This window comes from Impatiens glandulifera, chromosome 9 (genome assembly GCF_907164915.1).
Source record: "Impatiens glandulifera chromosome 9, dImpGla2.1, whole genome shotgun sequence".
Classification (NCBI taxonomy): domain Eukaryota; kingdom Viridiplantae; phylum Streptophyta; class Magnoliopsida; order Ericales; family Balsaminaceae; genus Impatiens; species Impatiens glandulifera.
Window position 1 is genome coordinate 26,691,245 of NC_061870.1, and position 23,172 is coordinate 26,714,416.

Genomic DNA, 23,172 nt, shown 5'->3' on the forward strand with positions numbered 1-23,172 from the left:
AAAAAAATGAAGTTAGAACTAGTGTTATTAGTTTTTATTTCAATTATGAAACCATACATTAAATTTATTAGTGAAGTAATGATGTTTACACACAAACTTTCAAACGGTTAGATCGTAGTCCGGTGGGGGATTAGCCAGTACCGCTTCTCGTCTCCGTGATGAACCCAAATGTAATCCCTGTTCATATCGGAGCTTCACCTATCTCATATTTGTCTGGCGTGTGTCAATTCGGTCGCTCGATATTGATCGATAAAACCATTTATACTCTTGAACGGATCCTAAAAAATAAAACATTCAAATGTCATAAAATTTTATTTGAATGTTAAATGTATAATTAATTTATCACTGTCATAACACGCCAAAGTGAATCCAATTGCTCAGAACTTAAAGCCTTTCACTTGAGCTGACAGTGTGAGATGGTTGTGGGGTCCCGCACTACCAACCCCAAATGTCTAGACCACAAACGTCTAGAATCACAAATTGGTCTCCCATCTACATCTCTGAAACTCATGGCAATCTTCGATCCCTGGGACCTCCTCGATATGATGATATTCTTGTTCTTCCTAGAGGAAGAACTTGTAAAAGTAGCAAATTCAATATTAAGTGTAAATCAACATAATCAATAAATATATATGTAAAAATGTTACATGATGATGCTTTATTGTCCTGAGTGGACTGGTGCTCATGATCCTCATGATGTTTAGTCCCCGGAAATGTACTCTCAATAAAATTTTCAGCCTCATCCTCATTTGTACCACTTGTTGGGTCAACACTAGCTAACGGGTCCACAACATACACTATGTCCCTGGAAGAGTCTTCTCAGATTTTAAGGTCATCTGTCTATGCAAACAGGTTCTGGAATGACTTCTTTAGTTTCTTTAGAGTTTTCCGTAAACTCATTCAAGTATCCTCGCGACTACCATCCATCCTGCAAACACATATCATTAATAAATTGGAAAAGAATTAAAGTAAAAACATTGATCTAATTAATCTTAACTAGATATTTGTAAACTATGGATTTAATTTTGTCACAATCTTCCAACATGATCGTAATGTCATATCATGGGCGTAGAATACTTGTTTTACTTGACTCACCAATATATACGGTTTCTGACTTTGGATTTTCAAAATTATGAGGTGAGTCTTCACATCAAATATTTCCTTAAAAGTTGTGTTCAAGCATTTCACGCAAGGACATTTCATTTTTTGTCATCTTGTACTACTCACTGCAAATTTGAAGAATTTGTCAGTCCCTTCTTCGTATTTTGAATGATCTCGACGTAAGCTCATCCAAAATTTATCGGGTACTTTCATATTTCTAATAAGATGGCAAACAACTCGCATTAATATTTATTTAGCGTGATCTAATTATAAATTAGGCTTACATTTCCATGTTCTTCATATATATATATATATATATATAGTCTAAAATATGAGTCGGTTCTCTATATGTATACTTTAATTAATCCAGTATAATACTTTAATTAATCAAGTCAAACAATATCACTAATATCCTAATTATACTCAACAAGACAAACATATTCATCAAATTAAATCAAACCCTAGAATCATCATAAATGAAACAATCAGATCAAAATCAAAATCTTATACTCAACAAGTCAAACAAATTCACCAAATTAAATCAAACCCTAGAATCTTCATAAATGAAGTAATCACATTCAAAATCAAACCCTAATTAATCAATCATATTGAAAATCTAACCTAAATGCTATTTTTTCAGGTAGTATTAACTCAAAATCATAAATAAAAATCTAAATTCAAGAATTTATTAGGTTAGTATTAATTTTTTTCTTATAATTTTTTTTAGTATTATACTCTAATTGTTCGATTAAATATTTACTTGTTTTTTCTATGTTTTTTCAACTTTACATTTCAATTGTACGATGAAATATATTCAATTTGAAAATTATGTATATGTATGTATATACAATAATAAACATCGATCTATTGTAAAAACAGAAAAAAACATTAATATTTTTATTTTTAGAAGAGAAATAGTTAAACTTCTTCAAACTTCTTTTTCTAACATCATCGACCTTAGTTCATTTTTTAATTGTAGAGTTCGACACTTTTAAACACTAGAATATTTTTTATATATAAATATTATTACACTAAATTTAAGACAATCCCAAGTTAAATCATTGATCCGTCCTATCTTACCAACAATCTAATACTATTATTATTTGACACAAATTCAAATAAAAAATATAACACTAATTCAAATTTAAATATAAAAAAAAAAAAAAAGACAATTCCTCAATATTAGAAAAATAATCGGAAATAAATAAAATGTTTGTTTACCTCATTATTTTATAACACTTTTTATATTCTATGGGAAGAAAGATATGATTTTATCATGTTTTCAATAAGAATCAATCAGGAAGATGGCATCTTCTTCCGTTCTTGTCCCGAAATTTCTCTATCTCCCATTCACTCATCATCAGTTATCACGTTCTTCTACAAAAAATGTTTCCAAGGCAGCAAAGCTGCACAAATCTCTCGAATATGCAGGTATGCGCATTCTCTTCGGTAACCCAGAGTTGGAAACAGACAATTATTGACGTTATTCAATTCATCGCTGCCTAGCTAGCCTAGAATCGACTATCTTTCTTGGATTTGAGCATTGAAAAGGAATAGATTGAAATTGAATCATTTATTGAAGTGGGATCTTCAAAGGCAAGGGCTTTCTGCGCCGCGACAGGGATGAATCCAAAGTTCGAGGGCATCACGAATGAAGTTCAGGAAATCTTGGATGCAAACATGGACGAAGCACCGGCTAGGCGACGTGCTCGCGATGCCTTTAGTGAAGTTCAACTCTCCATTGATCATTACTTGTTCAAGGTCATTAATGCAATCAGATTTTATTATATTTCTTCAAACCTGCATCCAGTCCAGACTAATAATGATTTCTCTGTTTTAACAGTTTCCATGTGATGGGGTGAAAATGAAGGAGGTGAATTAATTGAAAATCTCTTTTATAGACAATGATGATGATGATGATGATGATGAGAATTTGATTGAAATGTGTGTTTTTACAGTGGTATGAGGTAAACTCTAGAGGTATGAAGATCTTCTGTAAATCTTGGCTACCAGAAGATTCTTCAAGTCCCATGAAAGCAGCAGTTTGTTATTGTCATGGATATGGAGACACTTGCACATTTTTCTTTGAAGGCATGTATGTAATAATTATACTTCATCAGCTTGAAATTGCAATGGATTAAAATTGAAATTTGGTGCATAAAACAATTTGACAAGTAATGTGCAGGAATTGCTAGAAAACTAGCATCATGTGGATATGGTGTATTTGCAATGGATTACCCAGGATTTGGTCTTTCAGATGGCCTTCATGCTTTCATTCCAAGCTTTGATTTATTGGTTGATGATGTCATTCACCATTATACAAAACACAAAGGTACTATGGTTTTAATCCTCCTTTCTTTTTTCTTATCCATTCATTTGGGTATTTTGAGGGGGAAATTTGATGAAATGGCCCCCATAACAAGGGAAATTCCAAAAAAGGCCCCCGCCTACTAATGTTGGCAAAAAGGGCCCTTTTGCCTTGCGAAATGTCAGAAATACCCCTTCGGCGCCAGTTTTTACGCTCATAGACGCGAATTACCAATCACGCGATTTAATCTAAATCGCGTGAGTTCATCACCGCGATTTAGATGAAACGCGTGATTGGTAATTCGCGTTTTGAAATGTACGTGAATTACCATCCGGTTTCACAGTCTTCTTAGCCTTCGCCGGTGCCGGTTTCTTCTTGGCAGGAGCAGCGGCGGCAGACTTCGCCACCTTCGACTGAGCAGGAAGCTTGAAAGAAGCTTTCACTTTCACCAATTTGGAAGTCGAAACAAGTTTCTTCAGCTGAACCAACAACAATTTCTTGAAATTAGGAGGAAGCTGTTTCTGCTTCTCCTCAATGAACTTCGTGATCGCGTACTGACTCGATCCATTCTTCTCCTTAAGCCATACAATCGCTTCGGTAATCATCTGAATCATACAGATCAAACACCATTGATCAGATCTAAGAAGGATTCAAATTCAAAACCTAAACAAATCACAAAACGAAACTAAACCCTAGATTATTATATCATTATATATATATATGCTAACCTCAAGATAAGGAGGATGATTAGGAGGGTTTCTGGCCTTCCTAGGTTTAGGCTCCTTAACCGTCTTGACTTTTCCTGCATTCTCCGCCGGTTGAACAACCGCCGCCGACTCAGCTTCCACGACGGCCGGAGGTGCCTCAACTACCGCTACAGCTTCTTCGGTGGCCATATCAGCTTCTTCTTAGGTTTAATTCACGTACATTTCAAAACGCGAATTACCAATCACGCGTTTCATCTAAATCGCGGTGATGAACTCACGCGATTTAGATTAAATCGCGTGATTGGTAATTCGCGTCTATGAGCGTAAAAACTGGCGCCGAAGGGGTATTTCTGACATTTCGCAGGGCAAAAGGGCCCTTTTTGCCAACATTAGTAAGCGGGGGCCTTTTTTGGAATTTCCCCTGTTATGGGGGCCATTTCATCAAATTTCCCTTTTGAGGGAAGAGGTTGACCAAAGGGGGTTGTTAGTCGAAGGGCGCGAAAGTTCACTCCGGACACCCTAGTTACGAAAGGGGAAAAAATTGAAAATCTAACATGATGATATATTTGTTCTCTTAGACAAGACTTTTTTCACTTAACAATAATAATAATAATTTTGGGATCTACTTTGGGATGCAGGGAAGCCTGAGATGAACAATGTGCCAAGATTCTTGTTTGGACAATCTATGGGTGGAGCAGTAGCTTTAAAGATTCACCTGAAACAACCCAATGAATGGAGTGGTGCTGTTCTTCTAGCACCTATGTGCAAAGTATGATGTCTTTTGTTTGTCACATGAAACAAACTTAATTTGTGACTTGTACATGTGATTGATGTTTTAATACTTTATCTTAATGCAGATAGCAGACAATATGGTTCCTCCATGGTTGATTGCTCAAATCCTAATTGGTGTGTCTAAACTTCTTCCCAAACAGAAGCTAGTCCCTCAGAAGAATTTTGCAGATCTGGCTTTCAGAGATTTGGATAAGAGACAAATGGTAATTCAGTTGCTTCAGTTTTCAAACGTTTATGTATCTGAAAACAAATTCTTGAGTGCAGACATCGTACAATGTCATAGCTTACAAGGATAAACCGCGTCTTGCAACAGGTGTTGAGCTTCTGAAGACTACCCACGAGATAGAAAGACGACTGGAGGAAGTAGTATTTTATTTTTTAATAATTTGTCTCTCTATTGGTTTTTTATGAGAAATATGATGACAAGAAGCATTGTATAACATTATTGTAGATATCTATACCGCTTCTGATTTTGCATGGAGAAGAGGATGTCGTTACAGATCCATCAGTGAGTAAGGCATTGAATGACAAGGCAAGGAGTTGTGACAAGACGCTTAATCTTTACAAAGATGCATATCATTGCCTGCTTGAAGGTGAACCTGACGAGATGATTGCTAGAGTGCTTGAAGATATCGTTTCTTGGCTTGATGCTCGATGCTGCAAAAGTTCTTGACTTATGAGTCCTTTTGCATGAAGGATATGATGGATAGAGATTATAAAGAGAGGAATTCATTAATTTATTGTCTTGATATATTGTCATCGATATATAAATGCAAAAACTTTAGGAATGCCTCTGCGTTCTATAAAACTTTAGAACTTTTATAAATTAAACTTTCCATTTAAGGAAAAAGTTTTGCCTTAGTTTTGAACTTAGTTTTTCCTTGCTGCAATGTCTTGATATATAAATGCAAAACTTTTGGTATCATCACTTTGAAAGCAATGGCTGGCTGAAAGCTTGTTATTGCGTGCAACAGTAGGGGGACCGGTTGAGACTGTAAAAAATGGTGAAACTGGCTTCGTCTATGAACCAAACCCTAAGGAATTCGTGTTGGCGATGGCTCGGTTCATAAATGATGCGAGAATGAATGAGAGTTGGAGCTGCAGCCAGGGAGCATGACTAACTCCTCCATCTTAGGTCAGCATTTGAATTGAATCAAAGTTTGATGGATATTAAGAGTGTCATGGCAGGTAATAAGAGAGAATGAATAAGAACATTAAAAGTTGGTTTCACTTGAAATCCACAATTGTTAATTTTAATAAAGACAACATGAGATTGATTTGATGTATTATGATACTCTAACAAATATTACAAAGATTTTGTTATGTTTGGGATGACATTAAGTACTTTTTTTTCAAAATCAGAGTATTTTTGAAGGCCTTGTTCCTGTTTTGACAAGGGTTTTAGAAAAAAATTGGGATTATTTGAAAAAGAAGATTGGTGTTGATGGTGAGAAATAAGAATAATTTTAGATAAAAAAATCTAAAGAGTATTAATATATAATAATAAAATAAAAAATAATAATTTAAAATATTTTTTTTAGTATTTTCATTAAAAGGAGTGATAGAGTAAGAGAATTTGGTGAGGGAATGACGTGTCATCACATTCATTGGTTGGAAAATGTAAAAGTGGGAGGACATTCATTGGTTGGAAAATGTAAAAGTGGGAGGAAAGAGAGAAAAAAGAGAAATTATTTGATTTTTTCAGCGAATAAGATTATGCCACGTCATTCCCTCACCAAATTCTCTCACCTAATCATTTCTCTTTCATTAAATTTATTAATAATAAAGAGAGATTTGTGAAAATATATTTTTTTAGATTTTGATTATTCAAATAATTCAAACAAAAAATAAACACTCAAGGAATTAACTAGATTTTAAAAATAATAATAAATTATCCTTCACTTTAGACAATTTAAGTGGGAATGTAATTAAAACTATTTTAGAATATTTATTTTATATTGATATAATTTTATTTAATATCTTTAAAAGACTAACCCTCCAAATAAAAATAATAGAGTGAAAATAGTAAAAATATCAGTATCTAATTAATTATAATTAAATTATAATTTTTTATTATTGTGGTACTATGAATTATGGTCTTATGAGTTATTTTAATAATTTTGTTACACTAAAGTTATAGAAAAATGAGATGCATAGTCATAAAAATAATATTACATATATAATAAATATCATTTCACTGTTTTTTTTATAAAATAAAAAATTTTAATTAATAATTTAATTGAGAAAATGTAGGAATTAATCAAAAATCTCAAATTAATTAAGCCTTTTATAAATTATAAATTATATTTAAAGTAGATTCCTATAACTAACTTTTAAACTATAAAAAATGAAAAATAAAATAAAATTACAATAACTTATACTTTGAAGAAAAAAAATGCAGTAACTTATACCTCAGTTAAATTGTACATCAATTTTTTTTAGACCTTATCAATTTAAATTAAAAAGAATTAATAATTCTTTTAAAAGTTTTATATAATTTAGCGGAATTTTATAAGTAAAAATTTAGCGGAATTTTATTTATTTATTTATTCAGCGCCTTATTTTAGTCTGATATATAAGTTAGGGTTTCCCACCATTGGTTTATCTCAGATCATCATCGATTCTGTTTTGCTATTCTTATATATGTTTCGAAGAGGAGCGCGTGCGATCTATTTTGCCCTAGATCCAGGTTATAGAGACATCTTTCAATCTGTTTTTTGTTATGATCAATGTTAGACGCTGCTTTCCTCATCATTGACTCGTGCTTTTTCGGATGGTTCGTCCCTTCATAATTTGATTTCCAAACCCCTCTTATCTAGGTTTAGCGATTGGCGATATTTTATGCGGTATTAATGTTTTTATTGTAATCAGATGTAGACCCAGTCGAAAGAAGTCCTGTCTTGGACGGCGATCATCAATCGTCATAGCTGTTTTCTTTCGGCCGATGGATTGCTGTGTTTGTTTGAACGCACAATCAGTTGCGGTGGTATATGCGAATACAATTCAGCCGATCATTGGTTTGTTTTCTTGCGTCGAATTATCCTTTTAATTGGTAAGGTTTTTGTGGTGGGTTTGTTTACATAGATTATTTGTTGGTTGTAGGAAGCGATTCAATGAATTATGGGACTGGTCCACGCCTTCATCAATGAATACCATATTCCCAATGAGAAGTAAGAATTGAAGCTGATTTGAAGGATAAATGTGACAAGTTTTGGAAGATGATGCTGGACTTGTGTGGATCTTTAATTAGATATTGTTGTTGCACGGTGTTCTAGATGATCTTTTGTGTCCCTTGACCTTTGCCATGTCAGGTGCGCTTGCTTGGCAGGTCAATATATAATAAAGATATATTTTTTTGTTGGGGGGAGATCGCATGGGGATCGCCTGGGGTCTCTGCCTTCACCGTGTGTGCGTTTCCTTCAGACCTTTGCCATGTCGGGTGCGCTTGCTTGGCAGGTCAATGATATAATAAAGGTGTCTTTTTTTTGTGGGGGGAGATCGCATGGGGATTGCCCAGGGTCTCTGCCTTCACCGTGTGTGTGTGTGTTTGCTTCTGCCTTTCTTCCTTATCCATCTCATCTTCCTGCCCTGCTAACATTCACTAGCACCCTGCAAATCTGATCAACATTCACTAGCACCCTGCAAATCTGATCAACATTCACTAGCACCATCGGCATGCAATTCACTCTCCAATTGCCCACAGTTAAGATAAAATTTTGCATCAACATATTTAAGTAGCATACATTAATGCCATCAGGCTTTAATAACTCCATTTGCCATCAGGCTTCAATAACTCCATCTGTCATCAGGCTTCAATATCTGGAAGGTATTAGCATTGTACGATTCTAAATCAAACACATTAACGCATTAATATCTCTTATAACAAAAATTGTATATTAACAAGTCTGCTCTTCTAAATCAAGATTTCTGTGTTGGAATAGGACTACCTCCAATTGGTTCCATTGGTGGTACATAAACCTCTCAAAAACTTCTTTCTGTTATGATTTGTAAACTTGTCAATCATTTTACAAGTTGTAAATATACAAGCTTAAAAAGAGTTTCTTTAATAAGAATACCTACTTGTCTAATTAGAAATTGTTATATATATTTTTCTTACTAGCTTGTTAATGTTATTGTTTTTGTTTATATTAGACACCAATGGTTTTATTTGAAGGGTTTGATAATGAATTTATACCATTGAGGCAGAGTTTAGATGCTATAGTTGGAATTGTTTGATTATGATATTATGTACTACTAGAGGAAGAGTAGCACCTGGAAGTTGATACAGTTGAAGATGAAGATTTCTGATATTGTGTTCTGTGATACTGTAATGTTTTGAATTCAAACGTGAAGCTAATTTTGGAGGTTACAGATGCACATTTCATCACATATTGTCTTGGCAAGTTTTAATATCCTTTTGTTGTCAATGACAAACATATTATCTCTTTATATGAAAAGTTCAAAAATCTTATATCTGAAGAGATACTTTTAATTTTATTGTGTTGTTGGTCACATTTGATGCTAACTATTTGCTTTTGTAAAGCCAAGCATCAACCAAGTAGCTATACAACAAGACTGTTATCTCAAGAATAAGACTTGCACTTGAGATGGTACTCCTTGTTTTGTCAATTTTAACTAAATGCCTAGATGTCTTTTTGGTAGAAGTCAATACTGCTTAACTGAATACTCAATTTAGTGACCAATCAATTTCATACTGATTCTTCCCCAATCCTAAATACTATTTGGATTATTATAGCTGGTATTTTGGTATACTTTCAGCTGTGAACTGATTTCCTATCTATATGTTAATTGTTTCTTACTATTAATATTATCTTGCATTATTTACTCCTTGATTCGAGTAACGGAACTAGGCATTCTGAATCTCCAGTGGTTGTTGAATTAGAAGTCTAAACATGTCATTTTTACTGTTATTTAACATCTTGGTTACTAGATTCTCCATGGTCATCAGCTAGAGCTGAGTCTAAGGGTTCTTTATCAATGTTGTGGATGCATGTATCCTCTTTCTCATTTACTATTTGTAACTGTTATAGGAGCCTTCTTGAATGTTATTGCTAGAGTGAAGAGGAGATTTGATTGTGGCTCAGGCCATCTTTTGGTTTACTTGATTCTTCCTGCACTATGAGATGTAGTATTATGCCAGGTAAAATCGAGTGGATAACTATTGAACTCTTAGGAAATGTCTTATATTATTTAAAGTTTGATGTATGAAGTATAACAACCATAAATCCTAGAGTTTTATGATAACTAATGATCTCACTGCTATCCTAAGATTCAAGTTTGGATCTTCACCCTCTTTATATCTTGGTCTCTCGCTAGGACCTCGTTGGTTAGGAGCAAGGATATTTGGAACCTATTCTAGCAAAGGTAAATTGGATATGCAAGGTAAATTCAATGTCAAATGGGGGCAATATGGCTGTGATGATTAAAAACTTGTTTACCTTTCTTCCAACCTTTAAGCTCTCTTGATTTTGCATTCCCATTAGAAATCTTTTGTGGGTCTTCATCATCTGGTAAATTACCAATGACGGGCATCAAAATCAAGGATATAATGGGTGCCTGAGCAGCCTTTACACTATAAATGATAGTCATATGGGATAAGGTTTTACACTTCATCTTGTTTTGTTTTACACGATAGATGATAGCTTTGAAGGTGTAAATTCAGTTTTCTGCAATGTCGATATGGTTGATCATTTATGGGAAAGCTTCCTTCCTTGTATTAGGTTTATGGAAAGAGTCTGAGATTCTATGTATGATGTTCCTGCTGGAATGGAAGTATGCAAGATGAAGCCCATTTGCTCAACTGATGCATCACCCCACGTAAGTTCGTCTCTTCCTTCATCATTCGAGTGAAAGATTATTAATCTAATCAACTCAATGTAATGAAAAATGAGATAATTGGTAATAACTTAATATGATTAGTAGAAGGCACTGTTGTTGAAATTTGTAGTTTTACTTGATTTGTGTAAATATTATTATAAAACTAGCTAATAATGATTTAAATAATAGTTTAAGCAAATTATTGATAGATCCGTAAGCTCCAATTGGCAAGAGCACTCAGATATATGAGAGGTTTGGTGGTTCGAGTCCATCCGGATTTTTCTTCTCCTCTAAACTATTTGTATAAAGATTAAATTAAAGCTTTTTTGGTTTATTTACTAACTCATTTTTATAAAATTAATATATTATAAACTTATTTAATATAAGTCTACTCATATTTATAACAATTTATTTTATAGATTTAAAAAATAAAACTTAAAAAAGTATATCTTATTTTAAAAGAAAGAAAGAAAAAACAATTAATCATTCTAAATTTAATAAAATTACTCCATATATAAAGTTTTTTTGGGTTTTGCATCTTTTCCTTGATGGCCAGAGATCAAGTAATCGCAGCTACTTTCTTTTCCACTGCATTCTCTAAACTAAACCGCCAATAACGGGTACGATGATTTACTTCACGGGTGAGTCTCTGGTTGTAGTACAGGATGGCACAGCTAATGGACTTGACGACATCCCCACCTTCCTATATCATTGGCAGTCCTTTGCTCCAGTAAACCAATTCATTTGCTTTAGTTTTCAAACGTTATGTATCTGAAAACAAATTCTCATATGCAGACATCCTACATTGTCATAGCTTACAAGGATAAATCGCATCTTGCCACAGGTGTTGAGCTTCTGAGGACTACCCACTAGATAGAAAGACAACTGGAGAAATTTGCATCTGGCTCTATATTGGGTTTTATGAGAAATATGATGACTAGAAGCATTGTATAACATTATTGTAGATATCTATCTATACCACATCTGATTTTGCATGGAGAAGATGATGTTACATAGCCATTGCCTGCTTGAAGGTGAACCCGACGAGATGATTGCTATAGTACTTGAAGATATCGTCTCTTGGCTTGATAATCGATGCTGCAAAAGTGCTTGACTTTTTACTCCATTTGCTTGAAGGATAGGAATTGATTCATTTATTCTTGATTGTTAAGATTTTGTCCTTATAAAGACACAAAGGAACGAAGACTAACACTGTTGATGAACAATTTATGAATACAAATCCAAAAAATACTTTTGGTATCTCTGACAATCCAAATCTTTTGATTATCCAAGATATCTGATTTCTTAGTAGGATGAGAAAATCCGAATCCATAGATAGACAATGTGAAAGTTGAATACACGATTTTTAGCCCTTCTATCAAGCTTTAGGGGCAATTTAAGCATGAAATAAACCCAGTACAGTCCAAAAGAACAATTTTTTTTATGTCTGATTCGGGATCGGATCAGATCAGATGCACCAGCTTCTGATTTGTGCCACGTGTACAAACGGATGGCTAGAGATCATCTACTACCGAAGTAAAGGCCAAACTGAAAGTAACGGACTCCTGAAAATTATCCGACCGCCGACCGGTGATGTCGGCTCTTCGGAGTGGAAGAAGAAGAGTGGACTGTCTCGCTGTCCCATTATCTCTCTCTCTCTCTTTGATTATGTTGCGTGTTTTTAAGGTGTCTTTCTCAAAAGGAACCATCTTTTCTGCTCCAAATTATTGTTCCCACAATTGTGTCAATTCATCGTCTTTCATGTGCGGATGAAGGACCCCTTCTCACATTGCTATTATTATCACATTCTTCTTCGTCTCTGCTGAAAGTGTATTATTTCTGACTTTCATTCTCCCAAGGAGACATGGCTTTCCCTTCTTTGTGTCACTCCCAAATCTCACTCAAGGTGATGGTTGAATTTCTTTTCTGTTATACCCATCACTGTTTGATGAAATTCCTAAACGGGTAGAGTATACTTTATTTGATATGTAGATTAGTCGCACAGGATCGGATATTAGAGTAAAGGATTCTGCAATCAGATGCTTTAATATTGAATCTGTTGGTCAACAAGGTTTGGCAAAAGGAATGTTAAAGTGTGACTGGAGTTTCATGGGTGGATCAAGAATCTTTTTCAGACCTCGCCTTGAAACATTCCATTTTTACAGGAAGAACCGTCCCAGATTGTGTGCTTCATGTAAATTTATATAAAAGTATTTTCTGCAATTATATCTTCTTTTTTTGGCTAACATAACATTCTTGCAGGGTTGGGTCCTCAACTTGCTAGCAATGCATTTACTTGGGGAACTGTAGCTGTTCTTCCCTACTATTCCCTCATGGTTCTAGCTCCAAAAGCTCAATTGGTAACTCAAATCTCACCCACCTTGATTTTCCATTCATTTGAGAATAGGGTTTTCTAACTTGGGTTTCTTTTTACAGACGAAAAGGTCAATGGAAACAAGTTTTCCATATGTGGTTCTTGGACTCCTGTATGCATATCTTCTTTACCTGTCATGGACTCCTGATACCGTAAGGTTAATATTTGGAAGTAAATATCTGCTGCCTGAGGTGGGTTTTCTTCATTTCAAAATTCTAATTGATTACATTCCCAAGTGAGTTAACTCAGTTTGAAGGATTTGGGTTTTGCAGCTGTCTGGTATAGCAAAGATGTTCTCCAGTGAAATGACTTTAGCTTCTGCATGGGTTCATTTACTGGCTGTTGATCTCTTTGCTGCAAGGTATCTATTCATCATGTTTATGCTTCCTGCGCAATTGATTAGGATGTGTAGTAATAAGAACAGTTACTGTTTTGTGATTGAACTAGGCAGGTGTTCATGGATGGATTGGAAAACCAGATCGAAACTCGACATTCTGTGTCTCTTTGTTTGATGTTCTGTCCTATTGGAATCCTCTCGCATGTCATTACCAAAGCACTCACTCATCAAAAGTAGAAGAAAATCTCATAAGCAGAACCGTTTTGTTTTTTTATTATCCAATAAAACAGTTTCCTTTCTCAGAAGAAATCCCTTGCTATTGCTAATACTCTAATTCCATGTTTTCCCATCATTTCAATGGATTGGATGTAACATTTTAGTAATAGTTTCACTGCCAAAAAAAACTGTTTTTGCTGCAGTATAAAGACAAAAGCCAGATAATAATCTTTGGTTAGAACATTTTCTTAAATGTGACATCTGACCTGTTCATTTGACCAAATATTGAAAAAAAAATAATCAGCCAGATTTCAAATCCAGGTGTATAGTTCAATAGAAACAGAGTAAATATGAGTTTAATCTGACTCAGAATTACTCTTCCAACCAAAGATCATATCTAGAAAATGTCCAAATTTCATAATAATCAGATCTGTAACCAGAAAAATCATTAGTGTCTCTTTAACCATATCTGGATAAAATGTAGATGGAAGCCATATTTTAAAAGGTAATATAAAATACTTTGGCAGTACCTTTTGAGAGGTTATCATCGAACCTAATAAACACGGTAAGGCAACCGACACCAACGACATTCATGACAAATAAACTAAACTAGCATATATTCTCAAGTGTCACATCACATTGGTCTATACAAATTCCTTTCTATCTTTGGGCTGTAAAAAATGCCAAGTTATGAAACATCTATTTGCATATTCCCATACACAGCATTAACTAAATCAACCAGCTGGAGAGTTATCATAACTCAAATCATCAAGAAGAACTGAATGCAAACTTCTCTAACATCACCCAATTTCCATTTGAACTAAGATTGGACAAACCAAGATATCAGTCACTGTCAATATCATGCCGTTGATGTTGAACCAAGGAGGAGGAACTGATCCTGTTTCAAACAGATAACAAGCTAAGATTATATGTATATTCCAGTCTGGTTATAAAGAGAAAGACAAGAATTGCATAGAAATATCATAAATAAATAAAATGTTTACATGCTTCAAGTTGGAAGAGGTGACATGCCAATTTGGTCGTCAGCCAAAAACGCATTTGTTGGATCAGAGGTTTCTATAGAACCACCACCTCTCTTAACTCTTTCCAGTGAAGTTGCTTCATATATACCTTAAGTGTCCATCATTTCAAAAGACAAAAGATAAGGAACAATGACTATACAGAATCTTTATAGCTTCAATCAAATATTTCTGCAGATTTTATTATTATTATTTCGGCAGAAAAGGACATCTTCAGAATATTTGTGCCATTTATGAAGTCAATGTCAATAGCATACCAAAGCCCAAAATTGTGGAGCAGATGAAGAAACCGGGAAGAGAAAAATCGGTTTTGTATGTAATCTCCATCACTATTATGCATCCACCAGCAACCATCAGATGCCTTGGAGAAGAGAAAACCATGTGTAACCTACAAGCAGAAACATTTATATCATCAAAGGTACAATTTTATTTACAATCGTGAATTTTTCTCAAAATACTGAGTGAGCAGGAATTTGATCAGTTGAGAAGCTTCAAGTCAGAGCAGATTTAGCAAACAAATGGGATATTTCTAATTCTTTTTTACTGGATTAACATTGGTACATGTGTCAACATTATTTACAATAAATGATTCTATAATTCGAGTCAATACCACTTCATGGAAATCTATAGCAGTGATAAATACATATTAGAACAGAAGTATAAAGGGATAGAAATATACCATACCTTTCCTCTGCTAGATTGTCAATGTAGAATATCAAGACAACTCCGAATACAATGGTGCTCAGAAAAGGCCAAGCAGAAAAAGTGAACTTTGAGATATCACTTCCAGAACCCTAAGACACAAAATTCCATCAGTAAATGTGGGGAAAAAACAAGAAAGACTTCCATGGGAGTCAAACAAGAGACAAAAGAGGAAATTATGGATAGTAAACCATACAATTATCATGTCCCACATAGCCACGGGAAACAGAAAACAAGTTGCAGCAGTAATAGTTATGGCATGCAGACGTCTCTTGAACTGATTCTGGAATCAAAGAACAAATACTTGAATGTTAGGAAAGTTAGGGCAGAAAGCTCCTGCACAAAGCCCTTTACCACCAACCAACTATTTTAAGAAACATTTTGACATTAAAAATCTGAAACCAAAACCGAGATAGATATGATATGTTTTATTTTTAGACCAGAGTTTTTTCATGGAGGAGGCTACCACGGCATTCCACTTCAATCAAGGTGTTTACAGTAAGAATCGAACTTGAAACCTTAGCCTCTTAATTCTAGTACTCTTACCACTTGAGCTACCATGATCGTTGATATGTTTTCATTTGCAAAACCTTTAAAATATACCAACTCTGATTTCACGGACTTCAAAGTGAAATAAGCCTATAGTGGATTAGGTTTAATACCTTCAATGAAACACGTCTAGCAATAACTCTCCTCAACGCTGATAAGATTCCAGCAAAGATGGGCACAATCATTTCTGTCATTCCCAAAGCTTTCCCTTTTGGGATTTCACCATCAAGGTTGTCTTTAAAAGGTAAGTTCAAGTTAAGTGTAACATTAGGCAGGAACAAACATCATTATGTTCAATTAGAAGGGGGAGAAATAGGAGAAAGATGCGCAACAAGTAAAAATACATAAGAAAACTTCATGTTAGAATTAGAGGTGTATAAGGATATAGAATGGTGTACTCGAGGCTGTGGCCCACCCTTGAAATATGAAGTACAAAGAAACCATCATTGCAATTAAGCCACCCACCTGATCAAACAGCACAGAAAGTAGTACAATCATAAGACCAAGTAGGAATACCAAATTACCACTTAATAGATATACTTTTATCTTCTGAATTCAAATATCTCAACAGACTGAACTGTTTATCAACTAATTGTCAAACAGTGCAGAAAGCAATATATATGGAAAAAGATAGAAGATAGGGTATATTGGAAATGAGTTTACCTTTTTCCAGATATGACCCCTTCCATATAATGCAGCTGATAGTACTCCAAGAACAGCACCCGAGTACTCTGCCATAATGATCCTGTCATTTTAGAGGAATACACTGATGTTAATTAAAATTAAGGTCTTTGAACTCTAAACATTGGAAATTTAAGATATCCTGTCATTTGGAAACTGCTATTATTTCACAATCACGATAACATTGAAAGTGATTTTTTTTTCTTGTTTGGTATAAGATTGTTTTTTCTGGATCATGGTCCAAACAACTTTTAGATCATAATCCGAATTATAGTGTAATTTTTTGTTTCATTTGGTACAAAAACCAAGATCCATATTATTTTCATCATGATCTAGATGATTGTGATTTTTGAAAAACACAACAAATGTAGATTTTTCTGAACAAAATGAAAAGTTATGATACCAAATAGACTCTAGAGTTTATCATATTTCTCCAAAACTAACAAATCATTAGGGAACCACTTAATCTTTGGATAGTGAGAAATGAAAAATATATTTTGAAAGGAAATTATCTAAATAAATAAAAAAAAAAAGCATTTGAGATGCATACGGAAATCTACAGGGAAGCATACTTTTAGAAAATGATAAAAAAAAAAAAAAAAAAAAAAGGCAGTGCAAAGATATAAAACCGGTCTGAAAACATCAAGAGAGAGCTTGATTAGGGTCCTAATGCAGAAGAAACTAAAGCTTATATTGCCTTTGAGACATTCAGTTTGTTGAGAACACTTGTTAACAATAAAAGGTACCTAAGTGGGCCACATGTTCTGAGACCCTTTCCCCATAATATGAAGTATAGAGCTGTTATGCCACCGTTGATTACAGAAGGCACCACCTAAGAACGAAAGATTGTGGAAAGACAAGATTAGCATATTCCATCTCCCTTGACCATTGATCTACTTACTAATGGAAAATTATGTTACCTGAGTATTAGAAAGTGGTCTTCCTTTCCATGGTCTTTGCAATGCTAGAAATACTATAGATGATGGAACGAGGCAACTGAAGATAAATAGCACAACTGAAACTCCTGATTCAGACAGGTATTTGTACATGGAGTAGACTGACCATATTCTCATGAAATTGCCAATAATGTGTATTATCTGTAAAGGAGTCTGTCTGCAAACAGAAAAAAAAAGAAATGGCTGAACACAACTATATGAATTATAGAAATGTAATACAGATTTCAAATCTTAGCAGATTGGTCAATAATTTAGATAATTTATTGCACAATAAGACTGAAGCTTATGTGTATTTTCATGTATCTTTTCCTTACACAGGATACATAAAACTAAACAGGCACAAAAAATCAATTCATCTTCATTGGCTTATATCTTGCAAATCCATCGAAAGACCTGATGCTTGTGCTAGCCAATAGAATGAACCTTAAGAAAAATGTAACTAAGCTATGATATTTATCAGGCAGCTCACAGCTGGAGCTCAAACCATACTCAGATATTAGGAAATAAAACGAGAAACATAATGATTAAGAAAATATAACTTGTGTTAAAAACCTAAACTTTGAACAATTTGGTTTATGTTTGACGCGAATCAATCAAACAATCCTAAGAACACATGAAATTGGGGTTACCTAAAAGTTGCATGATTGGAGAAACCTCGATCTTCTGAAACTTGATTGGGGGACATCATCTTTTTGAAATGAAAGCTTGTCACAGAGCCTGGGAAGTAGAAACAAAACCCATGAAATGTAGCTCTGCGATCAAAGGCTATGTAGGAATGTATGTATTTTACGGAATCGTCATGAGGAAGCTTATTTGCAGATTTCTGCTCCCTCAGTAGTAAAAGAAAATGAAGGTGAATCTCGTAAGCAAAGCAAAGAGAGAAAAGACGACGAAGAAGAAGAAGTTGAGTCATGGGCCGTTACATGGGCTAATATATGACCGTTATTCCCATTAATCTACCATAAAGGCCCAAATTTTCAGTCAAATGGTTCAAGTGTACAAAAACTTGGAACATTAATACATTTTTTAAAAGGCTTAAATGTCCAATTGGATTTCCTTATTAAATTGTGGACACTTATTTAAACTTGACCATTTGAGTTTATACTTATCACCGTACAAATGAGTCAACTTGACTTTAAACCGTTCGGTCAAATCTCGACTATAGTTTGAATTGAATCAAATTCGAGCCGATATAATACTTACGCAATAACTTGTTAACATTGATAATAAATCATATTTTTTTATTTATTTTAATATTAAAACTTAAAATAAATATCTTTCTTCACAATTATTTAAAATTTTAATTTTAGTTCAAGTTTTTCGAGTCAAATATGTAAGTAATAATCGATCTCGAACACAAATTTATAAATTCGTTCAAACTCGAATTAATAAATATTTAATCAACTCGAACTCGAGCTCAAAGCTCACTTGACTCAATTTGCAGTTACCATATTATATTAAAGTTGTAATTTTTCACTCGAATATAAGATACTTTTAGTAAAAATTAAATTTCATTTGAGTTATTTATTGGATTGAAATTTTTTTAATGACATTATTATTATATATATTTATATTTTTCCATTGAAAAAAAATTATAAATTTTTTACACAATTTTGAATTTTAAATATAATAAAATTATTTACTCAAAATAAAATAGTAACTAAGAATTTGATTAAATTAAATTAATTGGAGATATATAAATTATTAAAATAACATAAAATAAAAAGATCTGCAAATCTGGACCGTCTAAATTTAGGGCGAACACATCCACGATTAGTTCTCATTCTTGTCTTTATCTCGTCAAATCTTTTTAAGACCACAGCCGTGTTCAGCGCCCGACTTCACAGCCGTTTGCATCCGGAGCTGAAGAAGAAGAAGAACCCACCGGCCGTTGATTCTTATCCGAGTAAGGTTTCAAACCCAATGAGCACTTTCATCTGGGTCTTATTTTGATTTCTGCTATTTGATAAGCTAATGTGTTCTTTCATTGAGTACTTGTCTGCAACTTAGTAATCAGTCATGAATAAGTAACACTTTAACTGAGCTAAAGATCTCACCTTTGCTAGTGAATGCTGGATTTTCAAAACTGGGCAGCTTAAGTGTATATTTCTCGGGTGAGATGAGATTAGGAAATGTTTCAGATGTTTTCAATCAATTGTTATTTGTATTGGTTGCAGGAGTGACAAGATGTATACTTCAATGAAGAAGATCCACAAGGATAAGGGATCAGATCCCACTGAATTTGAGGAAACTGTTGCACAGGTTTGTAGTCCAATTATTTACAATCCTTGATTTAGTCATAGGAAGATTTGTGTTCTTGATTGATGATGATGGTGATGAATTTCCAGGCTTTGTTTGACTTGGAAAACACTAACAATGAGTTGAAGAGTGATCTTAAAGATTTGTACATCAACACAGCTGTGTAAGTGTTGAAAATTGAACTTTGACAATAACCCATTAGTCTCCTTTCCTTTATTTATAGTTTGTTTATTCTTTCTTGTGCAGGCAAGTTGATGTGTCTGGTAACCGCAAGGCTGTTGTCATCCACGTTCCTTACAGATTGAGGAAAGCTTTTCGCAAGATTCACCTTAGGTTGGTGAGAGAGCTCGAGAAGAAGTTCAGTGGGAAGGTAGGAGTCTAATTTAGTAATTTTACTAATTTTGATATGTTCATGGTTTTAGCCGTTTAAGACATGTTTAATTTTATCAGGATGTTGTTTTCATTGCCACCCGGAGGATAGTGAGGCCACCTAAGAAGGGGTCTGCAGTTCAGAGGCCACGTTCACGTACACTAACTTCAGTGCATGATGCCATTCTTGAGGATCTCGTCTACCCTGCTGAGATTGTTGGCAAACGTACCCGATACAGAGTTGATGGATCAAAAATCATGAAGGTAAAATTTCATTAAGTTGATCATATTTGGAATTGGGTGGTAACACTTTATATGATATTTGCTCATCCAAAAATTGCGAATTTCCTTGGCAGGTATATTTGGATAGCAAGGCACGCAATGACACGGAGTACAAGCTCGAGACATTTTCTGGAGTCTATAGGAAGCTCTCTGGAAAAGACGTTGTTTTCGAGTACCCAATTACAGAGGCGTAACTTTTCTTGCTCCGGTTTATACTCGATTCATGGCAGAAGCTTACAATTTCATTTAAGAGATGAACGAGTAAACCCGAAGTTTTGACATGAGGTTAAATTGAACGATGATTTTGCTTTGTAATAGGAAAGCCAGAAACACCACCAAAACATGTTAGTTTTGCTTTCCAATCTTGGTTCTTGTTTTGTTTAAATCTTTCAAACATATGTATTAGTACCTTTCTTCATTTCCCTTTGTTTGTTTTGAGTAACAATGTTGCCTAATTTAAAATGTTTTATTTTAAAATAACTTTATTAATATGATTATAAGTATTTCATACAAAGATAAAGGAGGTACATAATTTGCCAATACAAGCAAAGCTTACTGCTTTTTAAAGAACCTGCTATTAATTCCAGCCCTGTACAAATTCAGCTTCGACATTGCTGTCTCTATATGAACCTCTGTTCCTGCACCTGCAAAGAAGACATCGCCTTCCTTAACCGACAGCCCTTCAGACAATGGACCGCCGTGCATGGTTCCCTCACCATTGGTCAACACAAAAATAGATGGACCAGGAACGGCTGGGAAAACAGTAGACCTTCCTGATGGAAGGGCACAATGATCAATCTCAAATTCCTCAAATGGTGGGAGATATTTCTTAGTATAAGGGTTTGCAGGAATTCCCTCCAAGATTTCAGGAAATCCCTATAAATTTAAGTTCATATCAGCAGTTAGTAAAGAAACGATCCAAACGCAATGTCATCTGAATCCAAATACGTTTAAACCTGGTTGTATGTGAGCATGGAGCAAAGAACTTGGATGTCGCGATGTTTTGGTGTAAGGCCAGCTCGGACAACATTGTCCGACGTTGCCATGCACTCAACACATTCCCCCGACAAGTAGGCATGAGGTTCGCTTGCCCCTAAATACAGAGCTTGGCCTGGCTTAAGTTTGACATGGTTGAAGAGGAAGGCTGCAATTACACCTACATCGTATGGATACTGTTTTTCTAACTTCAACACTAGCTTTTCCTTCTCTGTCAATTTACCCTCCTGCAAAAAGTTTAAATATATGAATATAACCTTTAGATTAAGCAATTACCAATTCAAAGTGGGTTGATGTTCATTCACATCATGTCAAGGTCAAATGTAATGGCTCACTTTCTTAGTCAAATTTTGGCTCAATAGAAATTGCATCACTGGCTATAATAGTCATCAAATGATAAGGTTAGCAGAGTCTAGGCCATTAGGGTAATTGGGTTTGGATAATCCTTTTTGTTTTCAAAACATGTGAAAAATCTTATCGTGACTTGTTAAAGGAAAGAGCAGAAGGTTTCAGTTCACCTTGCTTGATTCGTGGAGACGACTTCTGATTGCAGACAACGCTTTCGAAACAACACTGTCGCTAGCAGACATGATTTGGGTAAACACTGATCGTAAAACTGATTTTATTCTCTCTTCTCCAACATCATGATTAATGTCTATTATTAGTTTCTTATATCCATTACCAATCACTTGTTCGATCTCGGGTACATTCTGCATAACCTCTTTAAGCTCCTGAAAAACATCCAATATACTAAAATAATTAAAACCAAGTTAAATTGGTCAATCATTTTTCTCTGAATTTCTGCCTAATACATGCTTGTTAATTGTTATGATCATCTTTAATATCTTGAATACAAATTACAGAAAGAAAAATGCATTCAATCTGATACGTGAAAGAAAGAATAGAACCTTAAGGCTAATGAATCCACTTAGGGCCTCAAATTTGGTCAGCGCCAGAGCCATCTCAGGCTTATGATTATCATCCTTATAGATATGTGGCTGGTGTTTATGCAGATAACCAGCCAATTCCTTATTTGGATGTGCCTGAATTGACAAAGCTTTTGCCACTGAAAGTACCTAATAAATAACAAGAGATGTGAATGAAACAAACGAAGTTTTCAAAGCGAGACGAATGGGAGAGAATTAGTACCTTAAACAGGAAAGGTAGATCATGGCCCCATTTCTGGACAACCTTATCTCCAAGAACACTAGGGTTTCGATAAATAAAAGACTTCAATGTCTCGTCATCTCCATAGAGAAAATCATTATCAACAACAAACGTCGGTCCTGAATCGTGCGTTCCCATCCAGAACTCGGCATAATGCTCGCCTTCTTCAACGGAAAGTCCAGAATTCATGGAGAACAATCTTGATACAGTAGACTCACAGCCAACTCTACCCCAATCATAGTTCTTAACTGCACATCTCAGCCTGCGGAGACAGCCTCTCTTCTCCGGCGAACCGTTAGTAACCTCCATTGTTGTTACGATTCAGAGAAGTAGATAGAGAAAGATGAATCTTACGAGAATCAAAGCTCAGTTCTTGTGCCGTTTTTAAGAACGAATCTATGGGGAGAAGAAATGTAGAGAGGAAGACGGAAGTAACTTCCCTTTTGGAAATGGAAGTTTGTTACGATTCAAGCGGGTGTGTAACTGAATCAATTCACG

At 34.6% G+C, this 23,172-nt stretch overlaps 5 protein-coding genes and 1 long non-coding RNA gene across 9 annotated transcripts; 4 read left to right on the top strand and 2 right to left on the bottom strand.

Moving 5' to 3' along the window:
* Nucleotides 1-2,375: 2,375 nt before the first annotated feature.
* On the top strand, nt 2,376-5,769 carry LOC124914335 (caffeoylshikimate esterase-like). Its single transcript, XM_047454856.1, has 9 exons — nt 2,376-2,532; nt 2,684-2,862; nt 2,945-2,974; nt 3,060-3,192; nt 3,287-3,433; nt 4,755-4,885; nt 4,974-5,111; nt 5,173-5,271; nt 5,360-5,769. Exons 1-9 carry the CDS (start codon nt 2,406-2,408, stop codon nt 5,579-5,581), a joined length of 1,206 nt encoding a protein of 401 aa, XP_047310812.1. The 5' UTR covers nt 2,376-2,405; the 3' UTR covers nt 5,582-5,769.
* A 1,770-nt stretch (nt 5,770-7,539) lies between these two features.
* Nucleotides 7,540-11,000, top strand: LOC124915370. 2 transcript variants are annotated; one of them, XR_007096852.1, is made up of 4 exons: nt 7,540-7,684; nt 7,780-7,925; nt 8,011-10,528; nt 10,650-11,000. It is a non-coding gene; the product is annotated as an uncharacterized LOC124915370 (long non-coding RNA). The 2 variants fall into 2 exon arrangements; XR_007096851.1 differs by having other exon boundaries at nt 8,011-10,069; nt 10,246-10,999.
* A 1,292-nt stretch (nt 11,001-12,292) lies between these two features.
* On the top strand, nt 12,293-13,914 carry LOC124914520 (protein ABA DEFICIENT 4, chloroplastic). 2 transcript variants are annotated; one of them, XM_047455095.1, is made up of 6 exons: nt 12,293-12,652; nt 12,739-12,940; nt 13,009-13,106; nt 13,183-13,311; nt 13,393-13,481; nt 13,572-13,914. In XM_047455095.1, the coding sequence occupies exons 1-6, from the start codon at nt 12,611-12,613 to the stop codon at nt 13,630-13,632; spliced, it is 621 nt and encodes a 206-aa protein (XP_047311051.1). In that variant the 5' UTR covers nt 12,293-12,610; the 3' UTR covers nt 13,633-13,914. The 2 variants fall into 2 exon arrangements, with proteins under 2 accessions (XP_047311051.1, XP_047311050.1); XM_047455094.1 differs by having other exon boundaries at nt 12,303-12,652; nt 13,568-13,914.
* Nucleotides 13,915-14,262: 348 nt separating this feature from the next.
* Nucleotides 14,263-18,500, bottom strand: LOC124914519. 2 transcript variants are annotated; one of them, XM_047455092.1, is made up of 11 exons: nt 18,231-18,500; nt 17,566-17,758; nt 17,392-17,477; nt 16,628-16,709; nt 16,351-16,429; nt 16,078-16,208; nt 15,612-15,698; nt 15,398-15,507; nt 14,971-15,101; nt 14,678-14,804; nt 14,263-14,571 (listed from the first exon to the last, which is right to left on the bottom strand). In XM_047455092.1, exons 1-10 carry the CDS (start codon nt 18,287-18,289, stop codon nt 14,683-14,685), a joined length of 1,080 nt encoding a protein of 359 aa, XP_047311048.1. In that variant the 5' UTR covers nt 18,290-18,500; the 3' UTR covers nt 14,263-14,571; nt 14,678-14,682. The 2 variants fall into 2 exon arrangements, with proteins under 2 accessions (XP_047311048.1, XP_047311049.1); XM_047455093.1 differs by having other exon boundaries at nt 14,263-14,592.
* An 879-nt stretch (nt 18,501-19,379) lies between these two features.
* Nucleotides 19,380-20,929, top strand: LOC124914714 (40S ribosomal protein S7). The gene is made up of 6 exons (XM_047455312.1): nt 19,380-19,507; nt 19,779-19,863; nt 19,950-20,023; nt 20,107-20,230; nt 20,311-20,493; nt 20,586-20,929. The coding sequence occupies exons 2-6, from the start codon at nt 19,789-19,791 to the stop codon at nt 20,703-20,705; spliced, it is 576 nt and encodes a 191-aa protein (XP_047311268.1). The 5' UTR covers nt 19,380-19,507; nt 19,779-19,788; the 3' UTR covers nt 20,706-20,929.
* A 44-nt stretch (nt 20,930-20,973) lies between these two features.
* LOC124914712 (mannose-6-phosphate isomerase 2-like) lies at nt 20,974-23,171 on the bottom strand. Its single transcript, XM_047455311.1, has 5 exons — nt 22,657-23,171; nt 22,416-22,583; nt 22,026-22,238; nt 21,468-21,734; nt 20,974-21,387 (listed from the first exon to the last, which is right to left on the bottom strand). Exons 1-5 carry the CDS (start codon nt 22,981-22,983, stop codon nt 21,064-21,066), a joined length of 1,299 nt encoding a protein of 432 aa, XP_047311267.1. The 5' UTR covers nt 22,984-23,171; the 3' UTR covers nt 20,974-21,063.
* Between the last annotated feature and the right edge of the window lies 1 nt (nt 23,172).

Coding starts and splice junctions, on each gene's coding strand:
- LOC124914335 (XM_047454856.1), top strand. CDS start 2,406: ATGGCATCTTCTTCCGTTCTTGTCCCGAAATTTCTCTATCTCCCATTC. Junction 2,533..2,683: donor CAAATCTCTCGAATATGCAG/GTATGCGCATTC, acceptor CATTTATTGAAG/TGGGATCTTCAAAGGCAAGG. Junction 3,434..4,754: donor CCATTATACAAAACACAAAG/GTACTATGGTTT, acceptor TTTGGGATGCAG/GGAAGCCTGAGATGAACAAT.
- LOC124914520 (XM_047455094.1), top strand. CDS start 12,611: ATGGCTTTCCCTTCTTTGTGTCACTCCCAAATCTCACTCAAG. Junction 12,653..12,738: donor ACTCCCAAATCTCACTCAAG/GTGATGGTTGAA, acceptor TTTGATATGTAG/ATTAGTCGCACAGGATCGGA. Junction 13,312..13,392: donor GTAAATATCTGCTGCCTGAG/GTGGGTTTTCTT, acceptor TGGGTTTTGCAG/CTGTCTGGTATAGCAAAGAT.
- LOC124914519 (XM_047455092.1), bottom strand. CDS start 18,289: ATGATGTCCCCCAATCAAGTTTCAGAAGATCGAGGTTTCTCCAATCAT. Junction 15,699..16,077: donor CTAGACGTGTTTCATTGAAG/GTATTAAACCTA, acceptor CTTTGATTCCAG/AATCAGTTCAAGAGACGTCT. Junction 15,102..15,397: donor GACAATCTAGCAGAGGAAAG/GTATGGTATATT, acceptor TTCTGCTTGTAG/GTTACACATGGTTTTCTCTT.
- LOC124914714 (XM_047455312.1), top strand. CDS start 19,789: ATGTATACTTCAATGAAGAAGATCCACAAGGATAAGGGATCAGATCCC. Junction 20,231..20,310: donor AGAAGAAGTTCAGTGGGAAG/GTAGGAGTCTAA, acceptor TAATTTTATCAG/GATGTTGTTTTCATTGCCAC. Junction 20,494..20,585: donor ATGGATCAAAAATCATGAAG/GTAAAATTTCAT, acceptor TTTCCTTGGCAG/GTATATTTGGATAGCAAGGC.
- LOC124914712 (XM_047455311.1), bottom strand. CDS start 22,983: ATGGAGGTTACTAACGGTTCGCCGGAGAAGAGAGGCTGTCTCCGCAGG. Junction 22,239..22,415: donor GTGGATTCATTAGCCTTAAG/GTTCTATTCTTT, acceptor GATGTTTTTCAG/GAGCTTAAAGAGGTTATGCA. Junction 21,388..21,467: donor CCATGCTCACATACAACCAG/GTTTAAACGTAT, acceptor TTAAATTTATAG/GGATTTCCTGAAATCTTGGA.